At 43.8% G+C, this 22,667-nt stretch overlaps 3 protein-coding genes across 5 annotated transcripts in view; 2 read left to right on the top strand and 1 right to left on the bottom strand.

Annotated features, from left to right (window-relative positions):
- Syx18 (syntaxin 18) overlaps positions 1-965 on the bottom strand; it is a 24,904-nt gene extending 23,939 nt beyond the window's left edge. The window contains exons 1-3 of one of the 2 annotated variants that reach the window (XM_077687868.1): positions 673-965; positions 468-532; positions 229-344 (exon numbers count right to left, since the gene is read on the bottom strand). In XM_077687868.1, coding sequence (XP_077543994.1) covers positions 229-344; positions 468-532; positions 673-807 — 316 coding nt within the window. In that variant the 5' untranslated portion in view covers positions 808-965. Of the gene's footprint in view, positions 1-228; positions 345-467; positions 533-660 lie in introns of both variants that reach the window. The other variant, XM_077687867.1, reaches the window with a different exon arrangement.
- A 160-nt stretch (positions 966-1,125) lies between these two features.
- Positions 1,126-4,748, top strand: Amrt (TM2 domain-containing protein 2 amaretto). Its single transcript, XM_077687869.1, has 4 exons — positions 1,126-1,352; positions 1,481-1,568; positions 1,789-1,904; positions 3,183-4,748. The coding sequence occupies exons 1-4, from the start codon at positions 1,216-1,218 to the stop codon at positions 3,394-3,396; spliced, it is 555 nt and encodes a 184-aa protein (XP_077543995.1). The 5' UTR covers positions 1,126-1,215; the 3' UTR covers positions 3,397-4,748.
- A 605-nt stretch (positions 4,749-5,353) lies between these two features.
- Slik (Sterile20-like kinase) overlaps positions 5,354-22,667 on the top strand; it is a 42,284-nt gene continuing 24,970 nt past the window's right edge. For both annotated transcript variants that reach the window (XM_077687865.1, XM_077687866.1), the window contains exons 1-5: positions 5,354-5,915; positions 6,687-6,851; positions 11,928-12,126; positions 18,263-18,335; positions 22,171-22,365. In XM_077687865.1, the coding sequence (XP_077543991.1) occupies positions 5,745-5,915; positions 6,687-6,851; positions 11,928-12,126; positions 18,263-18,335; positions 22,171-22,365 (803 nt within the window). In that variant the 5' untranslated portion in view covers positions 5,354-5,744. The remainder of the gene's footprint in view (positions 5,916-6,686; positions 6,852-11,927; positions 12,127-18,262; positions 18,336-22,170; positions 22,366-22,667) is intronic.

The raw sequence follows: 22,667 nt of genomic DNA, 5'->3' as shown, positions 1-22,667 counted from the left end.
CGCATTACATTAAATTGATTGCTGTGCTTTCCAATCCTAAATACAAGCCATGCATTGCACACCAAAAAATAGATTCAGCTTTGTTGTTTTACGTCACTGAAAAACACGGGTGAAATATATTATAGTTTAGTTTATTCTTGTGTTTGATACGTTAATCATTGGTTAAGGGAAACAATTACCAAAGAATGGAAGCAAGAAATCAAGGGGGACCAGAATCCCTTCAAATACCTTCTTTCCTTAGGTTCTTCAGAACTTCACGGCATTGGAAGACAAATTGTTGAGCTTCTTTGTCGATTCTGTCCCTCTCGTAATCCGTCATTCGCGAGGCATTGTACATTAAATGGCTGCAAAGAAAACCAGTGACAGTAGATGACCTGTGACCTAGTGAGATATCCGATAGTTGACACTCTAGTCAAAGCGACGATCAAACTGAAACCATAGCATCAAAGGCAACAAGGCAACCTTACGTGGCGTCTATGTAGTCATTCCTGTGCTCCTTGAGGAAGTTTTTCATCTTGGTAATGTTGGAGCACTGGCAGACGTCGGCAACAGGGCAGCATGCAAGAGAGAACGAACTCGTAGAAGGCCACAAACACGCGAAAAAAGAAAGTCACAAACGGCGATAATGTGAGAAAACTTGCGTTGAAGCAATCAACTTACAATTTCTCTAACCTTGTAGCCGAAGTCAGAAGGCGGCTGCCTTGGTTTCAGGATGGCTTTCCTGTCAGCCTCATTGAATACACCCAGCGCTTTGTTGCGAGTCCGTAGCGTTTTCACACATGCCTTGAATAGCGGAGTCACCTCCATTTTAGTCAACAATAAGGTAAAAATTAGGCAGGATAAATACAGGTTTACGTGAGCATTGTGGACGGTACTACACGATCACACTGGCACATTCACGTTGCAGATGACGCACCGAGCAACGTGACATAAACATAGAGCCAAGCCTCAAGATCGAACACCGAACCACCGAACTGATGCCCACCGCACCTCAACGGCTGTACTAACTATGAGCGCTCGCATTAAAAACAAAATAGTCGTTTTATTTGCTGTTAGCGCAAGGTTCGGGTGAAGTTTTCAAACTAAAATTAATATTAAAATGAATAGGGTTTCTAAGCCTCGAACAAAGTCAATCCAAATCAGGTCGAGCCAATCAAGTGTGGTTGCTTGGAAATCTGCTGAACGCTAAATTTTTGATCACTATGTAGCGCAATAATGTTGAATCTTGTGCTGTTTTTATTGTTAACAATTAGTACAAAACACGTGCTTTGCGTCTACCATGAAAACACGCACTGTACTTTGGACGATTGTGAGTACAAGCCTCACGGACCGCTAGTCCTCTGCAAAAACCTGTAAGCTCTTTTGGTGAAAAGCGTTGTCTGCAACGTTCTGGCGCTGTGTCGTCGCTGCGTTATGTTTGGTCTTTACGCAATAACCCTCACTTCATGCACCTGCCTCCCTCCCTTGTTTCTTGTTTCAGACCACTAGATTTTCTGCAGTGTTCAGATATTTTGGACCTTCAGGGAAACGAAACTGCGAGAGAAGAGTTGGGCTACGGCTGCACTAAGGTATGCTACAAACACAGTTGCAAAGCTTTAAATGCTAGCTGTAGCTGTTTTGACAGTATTTCTTAGTTTCTTAAGAAAAGTGCGTGCTATTGCTGTAAGAAGTTTCCATTTTGCACGCCTGCATTGTGAGACGTCAATGTCACTCATATTTTTCATTCAAACAGTTGTGTTGTGTCGTGATTGCTGTGTTCCCCTCCAACGCTTCCTTCCTTTTGCGCAGTTCGGTGGTTCCAAGCATGAAGACGTCCAGTTTACGGCCGTCAACTGTTCGGTTCTGCCCAATATTGAGTGCTACGGAAACCGCACGTTTTTGAAGGATGGCTTCCCCTGCATCAAGTAAGCAGTCCTTAATTATCCGTCTCCTTATGCGTCGTTTCTTCCACTGGGCTCGCACAACGTCGAGTGCAAATAAATTACAATTTCGTTGCGAAACAACTTTATGGTTTGTAACCAAGGTGTTACGAGCGAAGTAATGCTTTCTCAATCTTTGCTAATTGCATATAAACACAATGTGCATAGCTTTAAAAAAAAATTGGTGCTGGCATTTGTGAATTATGTTCACCTTTTCTTTGCCATTTGTTTAGAAACTAATGACACTGCTCTGAGGTCTGATTGCAGCAGTTTCTGAAATTCCGTGTAATTTCTGAAATGCTAAAATTTCTTCAGAAATTATTTAGAATAGAGCTTCATTGTTACAGTAGCCTTTGTTGTTACAGAGTTCAGCATTTGTTTGCCAAGTGTGTTAACTAAATTTAAATCTATGAAGTTGAACCACACTTTTCTGGGTGAGGACTTTTTTTTTTTTCCTTCTCCTCTGTACCTCTAAGTGAAGAACAAATATATGTTGAGTTTGATAATCAGAAACACCATTTTCAAGTGAAGCTTGAATGTCTACTCTTCTCAGCACAATCTGACAACTTGATTGTGTAGTGCTACACGTTGGCAAAAACCTGATAAAATTAGCCTCAAAAAGCTTGTGAAACGCAGAAAATTTTGGTTCTTGGTCTAACACTGTCTGCTTTTCACCCTTAAAAACTTCAAAATTTCATAAAATCAAGACTGCTTTCAGTCTTACAATTCCTACAACATTATGTACAGCCTCCCAAATTTTTAATAATATAGCGGGAGCGACGACCGATCGGCATGTCAGCGCCTTATCACAGTGCTCAGCAGTGCAATAGGCGAGAGTATACACGCACGCACATAGGACTATCTGTTGTGGGAACGTCGTCTGCTCCGCTTTTTTTCTCAGGACAACACACCCCCTGTGTTTCTTATCTTGCAAGGCCGTTTCGCTACCGCTAAAGGTACCTAAGCAGCGTGGGGCACAAAGTCATTCAGATGCAGTGGCAGGGGGTGTACCACTCTGAAGGAAACAGCGTAGCAGACGACACTCATACAACAGATAGCCCTATGCGTGAGCGCGTACTCTCGACTATTTAGCTGCTGAACACCGTGATAAGGCGCTGACGCGCCGGTCGGTCGTCGCTCCCGCTATATTATTAAAAATTTGGGAGGCTGTACCTCATATTGGAGCTATTATGTGCCTATATCCATTAAGCAATGTTTTTCTGATGTGGCTTTTTTTTTTTTTTTGCTTTCTTCATTTTTTAGGTACACAGGACACTACTTCACAACTGCACTTCTTTATTCAATACTTCTGGGATTTTTAGGCATGGATCGTTTTTGCTTGGGTCACACTGGAACGGCTGTTGGGAAGCTGCTGACCCTCGGGGGTGTTGGCATCTGGTGGATAGTCGACATTGTTTTGTTAATATCTGGTAATTTGATGCCACAGGATGGCAGCAATTGGATGCCTGCTGTGTGAGAAGTTGCGTATTTTTGGTTGCACAGCGCATCGTCTGCCTGTGCGCTGGCCCGTGAAATCATTCACATGTGTCAAAAATGGAAGCCACAAAGCTGCCAATCCCCATCTCTGACCCTTGTGAATTGTTGCAGGCACCGACATTCATTCTTGCTTGCAACCAGTATTCCTTGCATATTGTGTAGCAACCTTTTTGGTGTTTAGTCACTGAACGCACATTTTACACAAATTATTTATTTTATGGGATAGTTTTGCAACTGAAAAGCGCACAATTTATATCTGAACCCTAACTTTGTGGGCAGTATTCTGAGCCATTTGCACCATAGAGCGACTAGTGCTTCAGAATGGGCATGTGCTTGTTTTTGAATGTGCACATCTGGACTGTTCTTCCAAGGCCTTCCTTCCGATGATACTGTGTAAATAGCGGGTAGAGATTCACATGTTGTATACTATGCCTGTCTAATGTGACAGAATGGTGCTCCTTGGGCCTTGCTAGACTCCTGTTTGCCCTCGTGGCCCTCCTAATTGTGTACACACCAGCACAGCCAGTTTTGGTTTAGTCGCCCAAAAAATGCGTTTCTCACGACATCACATGCTAGTATGCTTCTGTGCTTTTCTCACTGGCAGTGTTCTTAGTTTCTTACGAGAATGAGGAGTGCATTTCACTACAGTCCTGTCAATACGTGTAGTTGTATGTGGTTAATTGCAATGCCATGTTCCCGATATCAAGGTGTTATAAACATGGCATCCTAGGTTGCAACAGTTTCCGACTTATTTGAGAACTTCCCCACAAACCGTTGGGCTCAAGTATGTTAGTTTGTAATCAAGGGAATCTTGTCATTTTATATGGAGAAATTGAACATTTTTTCATTCACATTTGGAAAGGGGCTTAGTAAGACTTTGAAAAGGTTGCTGTTTTTTTTAACTGAGCGTTTTGTGTTGGCGTCTTTGTATTGTAAGCATGAGTGCTGCATAATTGCAAAGAAAGTGGTGGAACTTCCTTCCATACCTTCCTTTAGAATATTTTAATTGGTTTTGGTTGTGTGTACCAAACAGTGCACATAGTTGTTCCTGTGTATGTGTCATGTGCAGGTAATGCCTTCTTTGTACTTGTCGTGAGTATATAACAAATTGCCTTTTCAAATAGCGGCAGTTTTTCAGAGTAAGGGTAGTCGGAAGAAAATTGTCCGCAAGTGATTTTTGTGGTTATGTGCGGCAAGAAATGTTTATAGACGAAGGAACGAGACGCCAAGGTTGAAACCTGTTTATTTCAGCAATTGCAGTAGGTCATTATTTCAGTGTGGTCAAAATTTGGTTCTCAAATCAAGAAATAATAAAAAAGCTACTGTAAAATACTCTTGTCTGCTGTTTCCTTTTCTGTGTTAAAATACTCTTGTCTGCTGTTTTCTTTTAGGTGTTAATTTTTTTTATTGCCCAACTTTATACCCTTTTCTGCAACATTTCCATCGATTTCCAGGTTCTGTTTTCATGGTGGAAACGAAGAGCAAAAAAGCGCGTGTACGAGCACCGCCTCCTGTATTTTTAATTCAAGAGGCGATAGTACGAGATATTACGCTGAAGCCCTCAAGGAACTCTTTTTCGGGATCGTAAAAATAGGGGATTCATCAGTTAATGTCGCTTCTGATTGGCTGTTTACGGACATTTGAACGGAGACATCTTATCAAACTGATGCCGGGTTTACTTGATGTCGACCTTGGTAGAAACGTCACCCCACTAGAAATAAGGCAAAATGCTAGATTGGTAGCTTAGGTATCGCGTAAAAATTTGTTGTTCAGAGCAGCGGCTCGGCGGACAGATAGGAGGAAAAAAAAAAAAAAAGAAAAACCTGCAGCCTTGAACTTAAGCGCACTCGCGTACCCCGGCAGTTCGCATGCCGGCTAGAAAAATGCCCATTCTCATTTCAGTCCTACGACCACCTGTCGGACGCGAGTAAAACTATTATCGTGACGTCATATTCCAATATGGCAGCCGACTAGGTGAATCATCTGATAGTGTTTTTGTCACTGTATATGCAATTACGGAGTTTTCTAGGCACCGGCCTACCTCGGGGCTCGAGACAGTCTGTGCGGCCGGCGAATCTCAGCGGGGTGAAGCGGCCGCGATGTGATCAGTGGCGGTGATCTTTGCGTACTCTGGTGCATGAGGCCCAGCACGGCGATCCTACTTCCCGTTGTAATTTTTAGGCTTAGTAGCGGCCAGCCTGCGGTGAAGTGCGTGGCAGGGACGTCGAATTTTGGCCCCTGCCTCTGATATACAAGTGCTCATGACATGTGCTCGAGTGAAACAGTCGTCTTGATGTCCCTGGTTTGAGCCCGAGGTGCTTTGCAAGCATGTCGTCGTTTATATCAAACTTCAAGAAAATATTCAACCTAGGCGGTGTAGGAGGAGGAGATGCCAAGCGTCGCAAAGTTTGTAGTAATATTCGCTTCGACGAAAATCCGGAAGACTATTGGGAAATTATCGGCGAACTGGGTGACGGTGCCTTCGGCAAGGTGTTCAAGGTAAGACTTTTTGCATACGCGTCAAAGGCTCGACTCGGCACTGTGCCCCTTCCCGTAGCGTGATAAATTGGAGACTTTACATGTTCATGTGATTTCCACCTAGTTCCTTGGTGCTGCGAGCTGTAATTTGAGTGCTGTCAGTGCTGTACTGCTGTTTCGTGCCGTAGTCAAACTGTGCCAAGAGCTGCGCGTCCGCCTAAAGACTTGCCCGTAGGCCGCCTCATGCCAAGCAGCGTTTGCAGCTGCCTGCTCGATCAGTGCACGCCTGCTGTTATCCGCCTGATGTCGGTACCACTTGTTATAATTCATCGTTGTGGAATTACTGTAGCGTAGTGTATTGAATCTGCCGCTTAGCCTGCGCGAACAGCGCTCCTTCTCCGAGCCAGATGTCGTTCGTCCCCCTTTGCGGTTGTTTTGAGGCCGCACATTACGCTGGCATTCCGGAAATTCCTTCAGTAGTAGGACTGTCATTCTTTGCGTTGCTTTTTTTTTTTGCCCCTTGTGGGGCTACACGCTTGTTTTTGGTGACCGCTGGGATGTTGGTGTTGGTTTAGTGTTAATTTCGATGCGGTAGACTTTGTATTGGGGCTTTTTTTTTTTTTTTCATAGTGTTAGTAGTTTCTGCTTGATGCAGCTGACGGGTTAGCACGTTCAGTTTGGCGGACAGGTGCTACCGAGTTTGTGATTGAACTTGTGACTTGCGCTAAGTGGCAAATGTGTGCTGGTGTTAACGATTGAAACTTTTTTTTTATTCCCACGACTTGTTGACAGGCCCGGCACAGGGAATCCAACATTTTAGCTGCAGCCAAGATATGTGAGCTCAAGGGAGAAGATGATCTTGAAGACTTCACGGTCGAGATTGACATTCTTGTCGAGTGCAAACATCAGAATATTGTGGACCTCAAAGAAGCATTCTTTTTCGAAGGCAAATTATGGGTATGTTTTTCACCATCCTATTTTGGGACTTGTTATTGCAATGCATTGCAGTGCATGTTAATTGGACAAGAGTAAAATAAGAGGGAAAGACGCAGGTAGTGCTTGTCTGCGTCTTTTCTCAGTCAACCCTTATTTTACTCTCGAACTTCAGACTGGCCTACCCAACAGGCCGTGTGCAAGGTCGTCAGCTGATGCAGTTATCAGTCGTGCACCCCAGAGATAACTGGTGACACAGCAGCCTCCACCCACCAATTTCTTGTTTCTTGTGTATACAATAGCATTCCTTGCTAGGACACTGAACAAAAAAATGCGATGTTTGAAGTAAAGTAGTAGCACCCATATTTCGTTTTGTTTTTAGATTATTGGGTGTAGCCACGACCCAGGGAAACTGAGATATGAATATTTCGAGGATGTGTGAAGTGCAGTGCATTGGTATATGATGACAGTGGGATAATTTGTACTGTGGAGCTAGATTTTACTAGTTGATATCCAGCTTGCATTACTTGGCTATGCTGCTTCAAAGCTTCAGTAGGCCTAAGGCAGGATTGGTTGCTTTACAGTTCTAACTTGTAATCCAGCTTGTACTGCAAAACAACCCAGAAAACCTGAAACTGACCTTGTGCCTCCCAGGTATTTTGCCCCAGTTATGCAAGCAGCCAGTCGGAGTGCTTTAAACAGAATGCGGACACAAATCTTTGGGCGAGGATCTTGCCATTTGCAAGGCTTCCCTTGCAGGTTGTGACACAGCCACTCTGTGGGTTTCACGGTGACGTAAAAACACCTCGTTGTATGCCTGTGGCTGCTTTATTGACCTGAGGCTGTGGCCTTGGCCAGCCGTGGCTTTTTTTGCTGGAAAGGGTGTTTGGCTGGCTTCCAGTGGAACGCCTTTTCCTGCCCTGTCATCTGATAAGATATGAGGCTCTTCTGCCTTGCTATTGTGTGTGTGCGCGCCTGTGTGGGTGTGTAGAGCTGCTGTGTCTGCATTGCTGGAATTCTGTTGGTTGCGAGCTTTTATGTTTTTCTTTTTTAGTGGCGCCTTAGGTTGGGCTTTCGTTCTGCATAAACAAAAAATGAGACTTCCTGTTTGGAGAAGACAGCAGGGCACGACTTCTTTTTAATGAATGTGTGCGTAATTCACATGCTTGCAGTAGTGATCAAAGCCTTTGGTATGGCAGGTGTGGTGCCTCGATTGCTAAAGGGAAGAAAAAAGTACTTCAGTGTACAGTGTGCTCTAAGCATCTTGGCGTGAGGGTGGGGTGGGGGACTTGTTGTGGACAGCATTCTATATTCAGCGTACCTGTCTTTATTGCATTATAGCCAGCCGTGTTCTTAGTTTGAACGAGGTAAATTTTACTTTTGTTTTTTTGAATTCTAGAAGTTGCCACACTCTCAACTTTCCCGTTCCCCTGTTGAAATTATTTTAACGTCTTCAAGGAACTTCTTTTACATGTCATGTCATCATATTCTTTGGAAAAGTATGTAAACATGTTAATGTTCTTAGGATATCACTAACATATATGCAATTTTTATCTTGACTGAGCTTTCTAGATTTGTAGCTACCTCTGAACTTCAGCAAAATACATTGTTGGGCAAGTTGGTTTGTATCTTTAAATAACGAGAGCATAAGCAGACACAACAAGAAAGAGAACCGCAGTGTACCAGCCTGTCCTGTTGATCTCTCTGTAATGTCCACTTGCCTTCGAAGTACTGTTTGTTAAACTGGAGATGACACAGAATATAGTGATCACGGCGGCTTTGGCATGGCGCTGGGCAGAAGCACTGTTGACTAAATTCATTCCTTATGGCCAGGAAAAATGTATAGAACGTGTGTCGAAAGAAAGAACCAGTGTTATAAAGGAAAACCTGGTCTTAAGCAGTGTGGCCTGTAAAAGTGCAAAACTATTTCAAGATGCTTTTGGCACCTTATTGTAGCTTGACTCTTTGAATTGGCTGCCCCCACTACTTTCTTGCGGATATTGCAGCACTGGCATCTTAGATTTGTAAGCGACCCTCCGCGGTGGCTCAGTGGCTATGGCATTGTGCTGCTGAGCCCAAGGACTCAGGTTCAATTCCCGGCTGCGGTGGCCACTTTTCTGACGGAGGCAAAAAGCGAATACGCCTGTGTGTTCGAGATTTCGGCACACGTTAAAAGATCCCCAGGGGGTCAAAATTAATTCGGAGCCCTCCATTACGGCATGCCTCACTGCCTGTGTGCCATCGGTGCGTTAAACCCCACGAGCAAATCAAATCAGATTTTTAAGTGTAGCACTAGTAGCACCCGGGCTTTTCTTGTTGACTGGCACTGTTTCCTGGCTCTGCCCCCCTTTTCTTCTTCTTCTTCTTCTTCTTCTTCTTCTTCTTCTCCTTCTTCTTTTTTTTTTTTTTGCAATAACTGGTGTAGTATTTTAGTGGATCTAAGGTATATATTGTGGGAGCTGTAAAAAGGCATTTAGGTCAGGTGCTATTTATTTACTTTGTTAAGGATGAAGTTCTTAAAAATTCTAGATGTGTTACTGTGCATTCGCATAATTAATCTGTAGGAGCAAAAAACCAATTTAGTGACTTTACCAGCATCGGAGAGATCGTGTGAGCTGAGGAAACACGTTTAAGCCAGGTGCTGTTCTTTAACCTTGTCTCTAAGGATCCGGAATTTTATTTTTAGACATTTTAACGCTTCAATCGGTAATATTTAGATGCAAAAATCAGCTTAATAACTCTATGGGCGTAACAGATAGTGTGGTATCTGAGAAAGCACACATAAGCCAGATGCTGCTTAACCTCATTAGGAGTTAAATTTTGAAAAATCCCGAAAAAAGTGTTTACACATTCATATCAGCAATCTTTAGCCGGCTGTACAGGCCTAAAAAACATTAGGGATCTGTGGGTAAACATAATCTAAGCTTCTATTCCTTCCAATTTACATTCCGGGAATTCACTTGTCGTGGAGGCTTAGTAGCTAAGGCCTTGTGCTGCTGCTGAGCCCAAGGATATGGGTTCAATCCCGGCCACAGTGGCTGCTTTTCTGATGGAGGCGAAAAGCAAAAAAGCCTGCGTGTTGAGATTTTGGCGCATGTTAAAGATCCTCAGGTGATCAAAATTCATCTGGGGCTCTCTGCACTGCAGCATGCTTCATAGCCCAGCTGTAGCTTCGGTGCATTAAACACCCGAAACTTGAATTTAAAATTCCGAAAAATTCCGTCCATAGTGGGCGTCTATGTTTGGAAAGAAGTGCACTTGCCCAGATTTCAAGTCTGCTGGCCCAGTGGTACGAGCTGAGCACGAATGAATCGGCCAGTCTGTCAGATGCGCCATCTTGTCTTGATTAGTATAGATTTGCCCGAGGTGTATCGGGGACAAAATAGGTTTGCTGCTTTCTCTCTGCTCCCATTAGAGGAGGTACAAAAGCAGACAAGGGGTGCAGTACCGGTTCTGCCTGATGTGGGCGTCGGCACTGAGCTATTGTGAACTGGTGCAGGGAGTGGAGGCAAGCAGAGGAGACTATATGCAGAGCGCCATCTTAAAAGAGCACTCAGCTAGAATTCTTTGTCAGGCTGCAACATAGGCTGGCTTAATATGTTGCCCGATGAAATTGTTTCCTTCAACTCCGCATTTGTCAAGAGGGACAATTGTTTTTTTAATGCTTTGTGAAGTTGTAATTCGCAAAATTTGGTTAGCGTAGTCTTCATACTCTTGAGCTCTCCTTCTCCACTTACATCCTAAAGCGGGTAAATGGTTTGGGCGGGCAGACATAGTGCCCTTTGTTTTCATCTTTTGCAATTCTATACATTCTGGTGGGGTGGAGGGAGGATGCAAAAAATAGTTTGTTGTACTTGGAAGATGCAGACTGCTGTAAAACTAGATTCCTATCATCTCTGGCTTTACCCAGCAAATATTGTGCTCATGGTGAATAATTGGGAAAACTAATAATTTGTTGCAAAGATGCCTATTGAGGTGTAAAAACCTTTATCGCTAATGTTCGCTGAAGAACTGGAAGCTGCGCAAAGTCAAGGTTGTCAAGCTTGATGATCTCTAAGTATGTTGAGCAAGCTATCGCTGTAGACATTTTTCAGAGCTGCTTCAGTTTGAACTGTAAAATATCGGGAGTTTTTTTGTAGGCTGATGCAAAGAATCCTTCTAGTTGACTCCGAGATTTGTACTTGTGGTTTGGCAACTGTGTTTTAAGCATAAGGAGGTTGAATTTATTTAAAGCAAGTTTTCATTGGCCATATAGCGAAGTAAAAGAGATTCACTGGTTAAACAATTCTCCAGTGGCATTTTTGGTTTATATTTACTATTCGTAGCTTTCTTGTGTGGTGCTTTTTTTTTTTATCTAATAAAAGAACCCGGGTTCAGCGTGCCAGAAACGTTTCTATTGATGGTGGATTGGAAGTGAGAAACCTGATTTGTATGTTGTCGTTTTGGGTGCAAGTATGGGGCCATGTTGGGTTTCTGCTGGAAATGGGCTATGCATACCTGAGCTACAGAAGCCTTGTAAACTCAAAAGATTGTCTTACTTGGCCTCTTACATGTTCAATCAAATGGTGAAAACTTGGTGTGGGTCATACTGGTTAGACTGTCAGTTTTGCACAGTTTCTTGTGCACTTTTGTTTTTGTATTTGTGTGGGCTTGGGTTTTTCTGTTACTTGTCAAGCCTGTCGGAGCTTTTTCTGTTGAGGTCTGCTACCCCCTGAAAGAAAAATAAACTATGCTGGAAATGCCTGCTGCGGACTGCACAACCAAGACTTCTAATGCAGTCTTCTGACATTTTGGACGGGATGAGGACGGTTGAAATGTACGAATAGTGAAGCAGTCCAAGAAATCGTGTCTTCAAATGCACTGATAAAATGCAACTGCTTGTACTTAAAGCATTGCCAGGAACTTCCACATTAGACGTAAAGCTAGTATACCTGGCTTTTTGTTGTGGAGAGCCATGGGGATCAAAAATGTGGTGTGGAGGTCACTTTGCTGCTGTGTGTATGTATCAAGCCAGAACTTAGTTATTTTGGTTTTCATTTGTTGAATTTGTTGGAGCACTTTTCTGATAGTATCATTTTCAATCTTTTGCGATGGCAACAGATGTTGATAGAGTTCTGCGAAGCTGGGGCAGTGGATGGGATAATGATTGACCTGGAAAAGCCACTGACAGAGCCACAAATTCGCTACTTGTGCCATGAGATCTGTGAAGGCCTTCGTTTTCTGCACTCAAAAAAAGTAATCCACAGAGACCTAAAGGCTGGCAATGTGCTTCTCACCTTGGACGGAGACGTGAAAATAGGTGAGTGAAGTGGTGTGCATGGTTGCAGGAAGGAAAGGCGATGCTTTATATCTCTGACACCTTCACATGCACTAGTTTCAGTGCAGCTTGTGGGTGGGAAGATTAGTTGGAAATTTATTATGTTGAAAGCATCTATTATCTTCTGTAAAATGTGAGTTATGCAGCCATAACAATTGCATCATTGTGCTGCGTTTTGCATGACGTTACGTGGCATCCCAACATTATAATGATAATAGTAGTGGCTACATAACAGGTTGCAGGAAACTTGAATGTTCATGTGTAAATGCAATTTTTTCCCACATTTGCAGCAATGCATGTTTAGTTTATATGTCACAAAAAATCAAAGCCCCTTTCTTATGAGAAAGATGGTTCAAATGCAAAGCTTTCTCCATGCAGACTGAGTTAAATCAAAAGCCAAAATCCACCCGCTTAAAGTCCAAAATGCAAACTGCCAAAGTCCACTTCAACTCGTCCGAAGTCCAAAGCCAGCGCCCGCGCAACAAACCCAAAAGGAAAGGCTGAGCGACCCAAATGCGACGATGGCATATGCAGATCTGCATAGCGCGAGGGACCCAGGTTCAATTCCGACCACAGGAAGGTATTTTTGTCGTTTCATCACCATCATCATCATATGCCCTCACATTATGTAAAGTTGGCTTTCCTGCAGTGCATTTCGGTTATGGCACTGCCATCAGTGAGACCAGGCAAAGTTTGCTTTAATACGATAGCAAGTACTCCATATAACACATGGCATGCTTTACCACACGAACTTTGAAATTAATAGGAGGGTCATCCTGGGTGAGTTGGTCTCGTATTTTAGAAATAATCGCTGGAGAAAAAAGCCTGAGGACAAAATGGGTGTACGCAGGCACACAGTGAGTCTTGTGGTGCCTCCCTGTGGCTTGTCCTTGCTGTTGTTGGGTTTTTTTTTTTTTTTTTTTGTAATTCACAGAATTTTGAGTAAGCTAGTATGCAGAAATTTGGGGGGTCTGAACTTGTTCGTGGCTTTACCCGAGATAAAGTGTTGTCTGCTAAAATCAGGTTATTTTGGCAACGGCAGTTGCGAACCCAATTTGACTGGCATGTTTTGAGATGTTGTAAAGATTGAAGTGTAGCATTTGGAGAAGTCTTGCTGAATGTTGCTTCATCTTCCCTAACAGCGCGCACACACAAAGACTAAGGCAAAGAAGGGAATAGGACGCGTGTGTTCCCTAACAGCGCTGTGCACGCTGTTAGGGAAGATGAATAAGTACCAACTCGCCCAATTGTCGGTTCTTTTGAATGTTGTTTTACTGCTGTTTATTTAAATCATTCTCTCTTACCTCTGTTTAAAGTTTGCAGCAAAGCTACGGCCAGCAGCGTTACTGAAGCGCAGCATTCTCAAATGTGAATTAAAAGCGGTGCTTTTGTGTAGACAGCGCACAAGTAAAAATGACACACAACAATGCTAGTAAAAAACATACGCCTTTCTATTGGTAACATATGCGAGGAATATCGGATCCAGGGAACCTTGAGGAAACTACCCAATATCTGGCATACTTTCATTATGGTGCTCTTTTTTTTTTTTTTTTTTTTTTTTTTTTGTCTTCTACACACATACCTGTGGCATGTTGTACAACACTGAAAGGTTTCTGTGCTATCGAGTACCATAGAGTTTGGCTGGAACTGCCCTCACCGTCAGCAGGTGGCAATATGGGGCTTGATGCGTGCATCTCGATCCTTGTCTCACCCCTTGTGGAGAGTGGATCATAGTCCTGCTCCTTCCGCCAGTCCTCACGTTAGGAGCAGGATCATTATCCCACTCCCCACATCATTTTTCACGTTTCCATGCACCACAGGCTATCACATTCCCTTGCCAACCTGTGTGATAACGTCGCCATACTGCTTGGAAGGATGCAAAGACCTTCCTATTTCTCATGCATTGTTTTGCTGTATGAAGTTTAGGGACACTGTTCAGCCTGCTGTGAGTAGGTGTTTTCTCTAGCTTCTACTGGCGCAGCCTACATGGTCCGAGTTGTCCACAGCTTTGGTTCCCTTGTTTTACATTACCGTAGAGAGAGAGCACCCACCTAAACTGCTTTCCCAAGCTCCAGGTTCTGTTGCTAGTTCATTATTTGAAGTGAATCGCCCATCTTCAGAGCCATCAGGACATGTGGGCATGCCACCACGCTGGACACCAGGACCGTATCATCTGGCAGAAACGCTCAAGCCTTGGGCACAAAGCTTGGGCGTCACTGTCAGTGCATACCATAAACTTTGCCCTTGTCTCCCCCTTGTATCGCCACTATTTTGTTCTTCCAATCTACTACACCTCCCCTCTTACCTTGACACCTTATGAGAGGCGTTTATCATTGTCGTAAACTTTCCTTATAAACCGAACAAGTGGTAGGGTGGTGGTGTCTTCTGTTTTGTTTGGAATCAGTTTGCTTGCAGTGTTCATTGACTGGTCATAGAGGATTTTTCTGGAGGGATCATCAGATGTTTTGATGGGGGAGCTTCCCTGGCTTTGGAGGGGATTGAAGCTAGCGTGGTTATTAGAGAATGGGCGACCTTCTGGGCAGGGCATCTCCTTGGAGCTTTATATGTGGCTCAAGTAGCATAAGAGGTTGTCAGAATGCTCAGGAATTTCAATCCAGCCTATAAGAACAAACTGGTTTTTTGCTAATGAGGCAGTTGTAAAGGGAGGAAGCTTTTAGTACTTGAATAATGCAAAGGGTACACCATTTCTTGTGGCTTGAGATGAAGAATATATGCTGAATACCAGTACAAAAAAACAAGGCTAGAAAGAGAACCAATTACTAGCTATAATAATAAAAAATTTATAGTTTATAAGGCCATCAGCAGTTTGCATTTCAGCTGACAGGAATTCATGCTTGTGTATCTGGTTGAACTTTCTTAAGGTCAACTGGTACAAGCACAACATAACTGAGCATGTTTGTTCATGCAATTCTAATTACTCCCCATTTGTAACATACACGGAGTATTGGTGAGCAGATGAAAAGGGCAAGAATTTGGGTGTCATAATCACTATTCATAAGAAAAAATATCGCTTAGTTTGGAATTGCAGTTATTCTTAACTCCTGTCTGCTGCCAATAATCGCACCTGTATTTTGTGTCAGTGTCATATTGCGACTGAAAATGGGCAATAATGGAACCAATGACAGAGGAATGCCGCTTCCTCCGAAATGTGTCCCAAACATAAAACATTTCTATCAGACACCATGAGTGTTTTGCCTTTGAAACTGTGTTGAAATCAGCCACCAGTTTTATGAATATCTATGCACAGAAAACGTCATCAAAGGACTGATTGGAAAGTACAAACATTATGGCAGCATCTTGCTTTGGCAGTGAGGGTGAGGTGTTGCTTTTGATTTGTATACACTATATCGCAGATTTGATTTTTCCCAGGTTCCCAGGAACCAAGCTGCAGTGGCAGCTTCTCTAATGAAGGTTACATATGATAGCATCGCATGTTCAGGAGGTCCCTGTTTAAACCCATTCCCATTTCAACCTTCCCGCTTGTTCCCTCTTGTTTCAACCCGGCACAAAACGGCCTTTCTGTTTCATATTTTCCCATTTAGCCCTTTCCCGGAATAACGTACCCAGTTCGACTCGGGAGACTCCGACCGGAGCATGGGATTTTTGAAATTAAAGTTGCATCCACCTGTACTTTAACTAAATATTTTGAGTTACGTCCGACGTAACACAAGTCAAAAATACACTTACGTCCGATGTATTCTGATAATTAAATTGAAGTTACGTCAAACGTATTTCACAATAAAATAGTTACGGCTGGCGGAAATAAGGTACAGACATGCCCTGTTAATCTTGGGGGAATCGTGGAGAACTGCGACCCGTGATCCCGAGCCGGTGCGCGCTTCGGGGAGAGACGTAATGCGCTGAAACCGGTCTGGTGCGCTGCTAGGTTGGCAGTGCCCGAGAGATGGCACCGCCGGTCCGTGCTCTGGCAGCACGAACGTGTGCGCAGAAGAAAGATCAGAGAGGCAGTCTGGGTGACATCGGCAGAACAGGGCAGCCACGGCGGACCGTGTAACTCAGGTGGGGACTGTTGTCGCGCGCCGTGAGCATGTGCCTCCCCTTCACGATCGCGACCGGATGGTGTGATTTGTGAACGCCGTCGAGCTTCTGCGGGCATGCTTTAAGAATGCACATGCACTTCTTTTTATATCGCAACAAAGGCACTCTTGACGTTCTTTCGGAGCACTGGACTTGACAGTGAGCTATGGACTCTCGGACAAATGACTTTAGGTGTCTTCGATTTGGCTACACTCGCTGCACTCGTTCAGGTAGTGCAGCACTCACCTCTTCGATTTTCGAGTGCAGCGCGCGGCGCCTGCAGTTTTCTCTGATTTACCGTTGGGGCAGGGAGTGCAGGATGAGTTCACGGCATTCCTTGCACCTCCCAGGGAGGAGGTGCAGAAGCAGACGGCAAAAGTGCAGGACCGGTTTTGCAGTGGCGGCGCCAGCGCTGTACCGGCTGAACTTATTCCGAACTCATGCAGAAAGTGCAGGCCAAATCGAAGAGACCTTATATCGCCTGATTATGTGTGTGCTTTTTGTGTGCGTCTGTGTGAGTATTCATGTGTTTTTTTTTTTTTTTTCCATATATTTTCATCACACCTTCACCCCCATTTGGTGTAGCAATTTGGGTGCCTAGCCTGGCTGACCTCACTTGCCCATTAAAGATGTTTCACTTTCTCTCTCTGTCTCTCTTAAAGACAAATAAAATACTGGAATTAACAAAATGCCGCTGGCGTAGTGCCAGTTAGTAGCGTTCGTGTCATGCTGAGAACAAGCTTGGGTCTTTTAAATTAACAAATAAGATATCTCAAAATGATCGCGTGAAATTTAATTACCAAATATACCCAATTAACGAAAAACGTATTTTGTGAAAGTAACTATTATGGGTCAAACTAGTAGTTTCTACTATTTAAAATGAATAGTAGAAACCGCGGGTTTGTCCTATTTTAATGTGGGACTAACGGTCACTTTATATTGTAAAAAGATGGCCATTGAAGTCTCAAACTGAAAGTTTCTCTTGGAGGAAATGTTTTGCACACACTTCTCATCCAGACGTTAACAGCCCAAGCTTTATTCTTTTGCATGTACTTTTTATGGATAATGCATAGGTGGGCGCGCAGTGCGTGGAAAAGCAAATGTAGACATTTTTTGCCGAACCAGAGAACATTTCTTTTAAATGCCAGCACAGACATTCATCACATGCATTGCACGCAGTTTCGTCGAATGGATCCATGCAGTGGTTGCATTTGCACTTTGGTAAACGCTTCTTGACTGTGAAGAAAACCATGAAATTGTAGATTTGAACCTACATCGATGCAGGATGTCCGTTTACAAGTTTTCTGAAAGCGAAATCTTCCCTACGCTGTTTATTAGTTCGTCGTGGTGGCCGCTAGGAGCACCGGTACTGGAAAAAAGTCTTTCGAGAGCATAATTAATTGTTTTAGCGCAATTGTTTCTTTTCTGAGGGGAGCCATGAATGAACGAACAAACTTTTTTTGATGTCGTACAGAAGCCAGACAAACGAGAAATGCGGAAGCATTTCCTTCTTCAAAAAGCTTGAACAGCACTGTATCGGCCTCAGGCATTCGCACACTTTTATTGGCTGGAAATGTCGGGCGTATGCTCAATTCCATATAAACTGCTGCGCAGCAGTTTTTACAATAATGCATGACCCGTTCCTTGGATGCATATTTTGGGGAACACTTTCAATAACAGTGACGCATAATATCAGAAATTTGAAAAGGTTGAAACGATACGGGTTCAAATGGGAAGGGCGTTGTTGGAGCGGGTCGAAACAGGAAGGGCCCAAACGGGAAAGTTGTTTCGGGAACAGGCGCACACAGGGTGGATCAAACGGGAAGGGCGTCTGGGGAATGGGTTCAAACGGTAGGGGTTCAAACAGGAATGGGTTGTTTTGGGCTACACCCGGTGCATCCTAGTCAGTGACAGGTCACATGCTTCTGCACTATTGCAACTTGCTTTGGAAGAACAGCCATAAATAATGCATGTAGCACTCGTCTAGTGTATTACTGATATCTTAGAATAACCTACGTTGTATCTTATGCCATAGCTAATGCCGTATTGTCTTTTCCAGCTGACTTTGGGGTTTCTGCCAAGAACAAGCATACACTCCAGAAAAGGGATTCCTTTATTGGCACGCCCTACTGGTAAGCATTTGCATTCTGGGCTGCCTTTTGAGGGCTCTTTGGTTAAAACGAGATTAGTTGGCCCTCGCTAACATACACAAAGCTGCCACTGTGTATGTTATCGAGGGCCTAAGAATTCTTGATGGTAGTAATGGGGCTTTCGAGGAAGATGTGTGTAGCAGTCCGTGCGTCAGGCAGATATTGTCTGGCTTCAGCTTTTAAAGATTGGGCATGCTTCGGCTGAAGTGGCAGCCAAATAAGCAGCAGCAGTGAATTTCAGCGTGTGTCTGGTTACTTTGGGATGGTATGTTTGATTTTTATTATTATTGAAGCCCTGCATTTAGATGCAAAAACACCTGTTTGCATAGTGCTTACCATTGCAAATTTAGTTTGATGTTGTCTGAACTTGATGTTGTCTGAACTGTGTCTTTAAATCAATCCTTCATTATGAGTTTTTATTAGTCGGGATTTTATATTATCGACAACAAGATAATAGACAGCATAAAAGCCTTTTAATACACTTAGAGAAACATTTCCTAAGTTATGCTATTTCCAAGTTATAACAATGGCAAAACAAAATTTTTTAACTTGCACCACCTTGGCTGGCATTCGTTTTCACGTTTGTGTTGCATGAGAGCTGCTTAAATTTGTCATCAAACCTGGTGCGATGGCCGGACATTGGGCTACTGAATTCAAAAACGCGTTTGATCCTTGCCACAGCGGCCATCATTCTGATGGAGTCAAAAAACGAGAACACCTGTGTGTAGAAATTTTGGTCTCCTTAAAGATCTCCAAACCGTCTAAATTACCTAATGTGTACATATCCACTAATTCCGCAAATAACAGACAAGGTGTAGCTTTCGTGTGTAAGACCCTCATAATTTGAATTTTCTAAAAAATTTGTCATCAAGAATATAGTCAGTGGAGCTTTCGGTGTAGGTTGGCAAAAGGATGTATGTTTAATTATTCCAGGCTCTAGAATTCTGAGCAAGTTATGTTCTTTCACAACAAAAAATTGTCCTGTATCGCAAAGTGTTTGCAAAGCTGGTGCTAGAACAGCTTACTTCTGGTGTCAAAAAAGCATGTACGGTCATGAATACAGAGGTTATCACTGAATTGACTTGCTGTGGTTCATTTCTGGACTGAATTTAAAGGGACACTGAAGTAAATATGTTAAGCTCCTGTTTTTGCTTGCACTGCTTAGGCTGGCCCAAATAAGCACTTTTCATCGTTTATCCAGTCGATAAGGCAGTATTTATTTTTGAAAGCCCGAAAGAAGAAAAACTACCATGCGTAGTCTGCGGTGGCTGCACCAACTGAAGCAGTGACGTCCATACATACATGATTGGGCGATGTCCAAGATTACAATTCAAACCAGTTTCGGATTCGGATGTTATCATTGGCTGGGCATTCTCAATATCTCGGTAATCGGCATACCGCGCTTCTGCCATGTTGTCGGCTGTAAAATGCGTCAGATAAGCCTGCTTTTGAGCACGGCTTGGAATTGTAACAATCACTAGCCGAGGCGTACGCAGTGGATGAGCGCATTCTCATCACCGGAGTCGCTCAGATGCGATGCGCTTTTCCCCCATCTTTAGCGCTTGCCTCACTCGTGCCTGTATCGTAAAAAGGGTGTTCGCACCAGGCCAAGCGTCGGCTGATTTGGGACTCTGCCCGCAAGCCGTCAGTGCTTATGGCAACACCACACCGAGAACTCGCCAGTGCATATCTGCCGCGGTGGCTCAGCGGCTAAGGCGTTGCGCTGCTGAGCACAAGGTCGGGGGTTCGATTCCCGGCCGCGGCGGCCGCTTTTCTGATGGAGGCAAAAAGCAAAAACACCTTTGTGTACAAGATTTCGGCGCACGGTAACGATCCCCAGGTGGTCAAAATTAATCCGGAGCCCTCCACTACGGCGCGCCTCATTGCCTGCGTTAAGTCGGCGCGTTAAACCATACAATCATCATCAACTCGCCAGTGCATCAGTGCGAGTCTGCACGCATTCTGCAAACTCGCTCGTTGAGCAATGAACGTTACAGCGCAAAAATATTGAATTCAGTATAGAAAACTTTGCCCAAAACAAATAAATCAACTTCAAAAAAAGGAACATGCGCTATGGGGGTTCGAACTTGCGAATTGCAAAACAATGCACCTAGTGCTGTCAGCAGTGTCAGCACTGCCAGGGGCAGAAATACACAGTGTATAATGTATAGCCAGTTTACATTTTTATTTAGTTTTAGCATTCCAAGCAGCTCATAAGCCTATTTCTTGAATAGCGCTCGTGCTATTTCCAAATTTCCGCAAATATCTCGTCTTTAGCAACTACATTCCTTAGGCGGAAAAGCGTTCACATATGTATGATCGTGCTGCTGACCGCTGTGCTAGTTCACCCAACGCAAAAGTGTTCCCCGCACCCTGGTTGTACGCTGTACGAGAAAATTTCGGTTGATTTTAATTCCTTAGTACCTAAATTAACTTCACTGACTCTTCTCCCGCCTTCAGTTGGCTTTAGATTTTTCTACTAGCATTCCAGTCAGCGAAGCATAGCATGTGCGCTTGTGTGGAGTGGCTTGGACTTGGAGCTTGATACAGTCTACAAACTAACAAACTAAGGGCACATTCTTCCTGGCACAAATGTGCTGTGGCTTAGTTTCAGCTGAGCGAACGAATTGCGATGACCCGCCGGCTGCCGGCAGACTAAACACTGGGCCGACTGATTCTGTCAGAGTGTCGGCGAGCCATGCAGTAGCGCAGTCAAGCCAAGCAACTTTTTTGCATTGTTTGAAATGCCACAGAAAATGGGTAGGGATGCAAAGAGGAAGGCAGCATTTTCGAACTCATTTTTCTACTGAATAAAGTCGCGTCAACGCAGCGAGAGTGGACGAAACTTGTCATCGAGACTCCAGATTATAATTTGCGCTAGTAATCCTGCAATGTTTACAAATCACTTTAAGGTCATTTCCAATCTTTTAAGTCACTGAAAAATGTAGGAGAAATCACGTGTTGTCTTAAAACAACAAAACCTTAAACTAACCCCTCTCTCGACCTTGTTTTGCTTCAGTGCCTGAAGATCACGAGGAAAACCAGTTGAACAAGATGTGTACAGTAGGAAAGCGCAGAAATGATTAGGTCTTCGACCTGCCTTTATCTCCACCTTGTGTGCTGTACAGTCAACTACTGTTAATACAAAGTCCATGGGAAACGCAAAACACTTCGAATTGACCGAACTCCAATTAAACAGCGACCACAAAAAAGAATCCTTATTCGCCCACAATATGCTTTCCTTCTCGATTCCTTCCTTCTCGCTTTCTTTGTGAAGCGTTCTCTACACAAACTGCTCACACGGCGCTGAACGCAATAAAGAAGGTAAAGAATCTCGGGGAGGAGATCCATCAGCGGGCACGGGCCTCCACTGAGTATTACTGCTGCTTTGTCAATTCTGGCACGGCCTTGGTTGCAATAGTGCCTAGATCAGTAGAGAGCACGGTGCTGTTTTTGCACTTGGAAATTTGGGATTTTATCAGAAAGTGACAGCCACCTCGATGTTTTTTTTTTAATGACTTCCAATTACCCGATGTAATGGGTTTCAGCTTCAAATGATTGAGCAGTTGCTTCCATTGGATTGCATGTAAAATTGATGGGACCAACATATGACTTCTGATTAACAAGAAATTACAATTAATCGATTTTGAATGATCGAGAGCCGCCCATACAAGTATTGTTTGGCTGGTTTATATTTCTTTAATCATGTTTCAGTCTGCCAAAAATACAATGTTGCTGAAGATTAACCTCTTGAACGAACATGTATTTTTTTAGGTTTTTTTCTTTTGCTTATCAGGTTTTACTGCTAATTTTTCAGGATGGCACCTGAAGTGGTCCTTTGTGAGACTTACCGAGACAATCCTTATGACTACAAGGCCGACATCTGGAGTCTGGGCATCACCTTGATTGAATTTGCCCAGATGGAACCGCCAAACAATGAAATGAATCCCATGCGAGTGTTGCTCAAGATTCAGAAGTCGGACCCTCCAACTCTGGCCCAGCCGTCCAAATGGTGAGTCTGTTTCCTACGGTGGGTGGAGCAGTGTAACGAGATTGTTAAGAGTAGCTGAACAAAAAAATTGGCGCAGCTTGCACTAGGGGTGCAAGGTTGGAGAAACAGCAGAGCTGGCGGCCACTCTCCCTTTGTCCGAGACCCGGCTGTTGTACCTCACATGGATTTCTGAACTTGCCTCTGAAATTTCTGCATGTCTGGCAGGCCCGGATGGTGTTGTCCGCAAGCTTTCACACCTGTCCCAAAGTGGACCGCTTTAGCATGTGCTAGAACCCACTGTGGTACCCACTTCAAGCGCGAAC

Source organism: Haemaphysalis longicornis, unplaced genomic scaffold (assembly GCF_048455015.1).
Source record: "Haemaphysalis longicornis isolate Haplotype H1 unplaced genomic scaffold, Haemaphysalis longicornis Haplotype H1 scaffold_1, whole genome shotgun sequence".
In the NCBI taxonomy this organism is placed as follows: domain Eukaryota; kingdom Metazoa; phylum Arthropoda; class Arachnida; order Ixodida; family Ixodidae; genus Haemaphysalis; species Haemaphysalis longicornis.
This window is presented reverse-complemented; position numbering and strand designations above follow the sequence as displayed.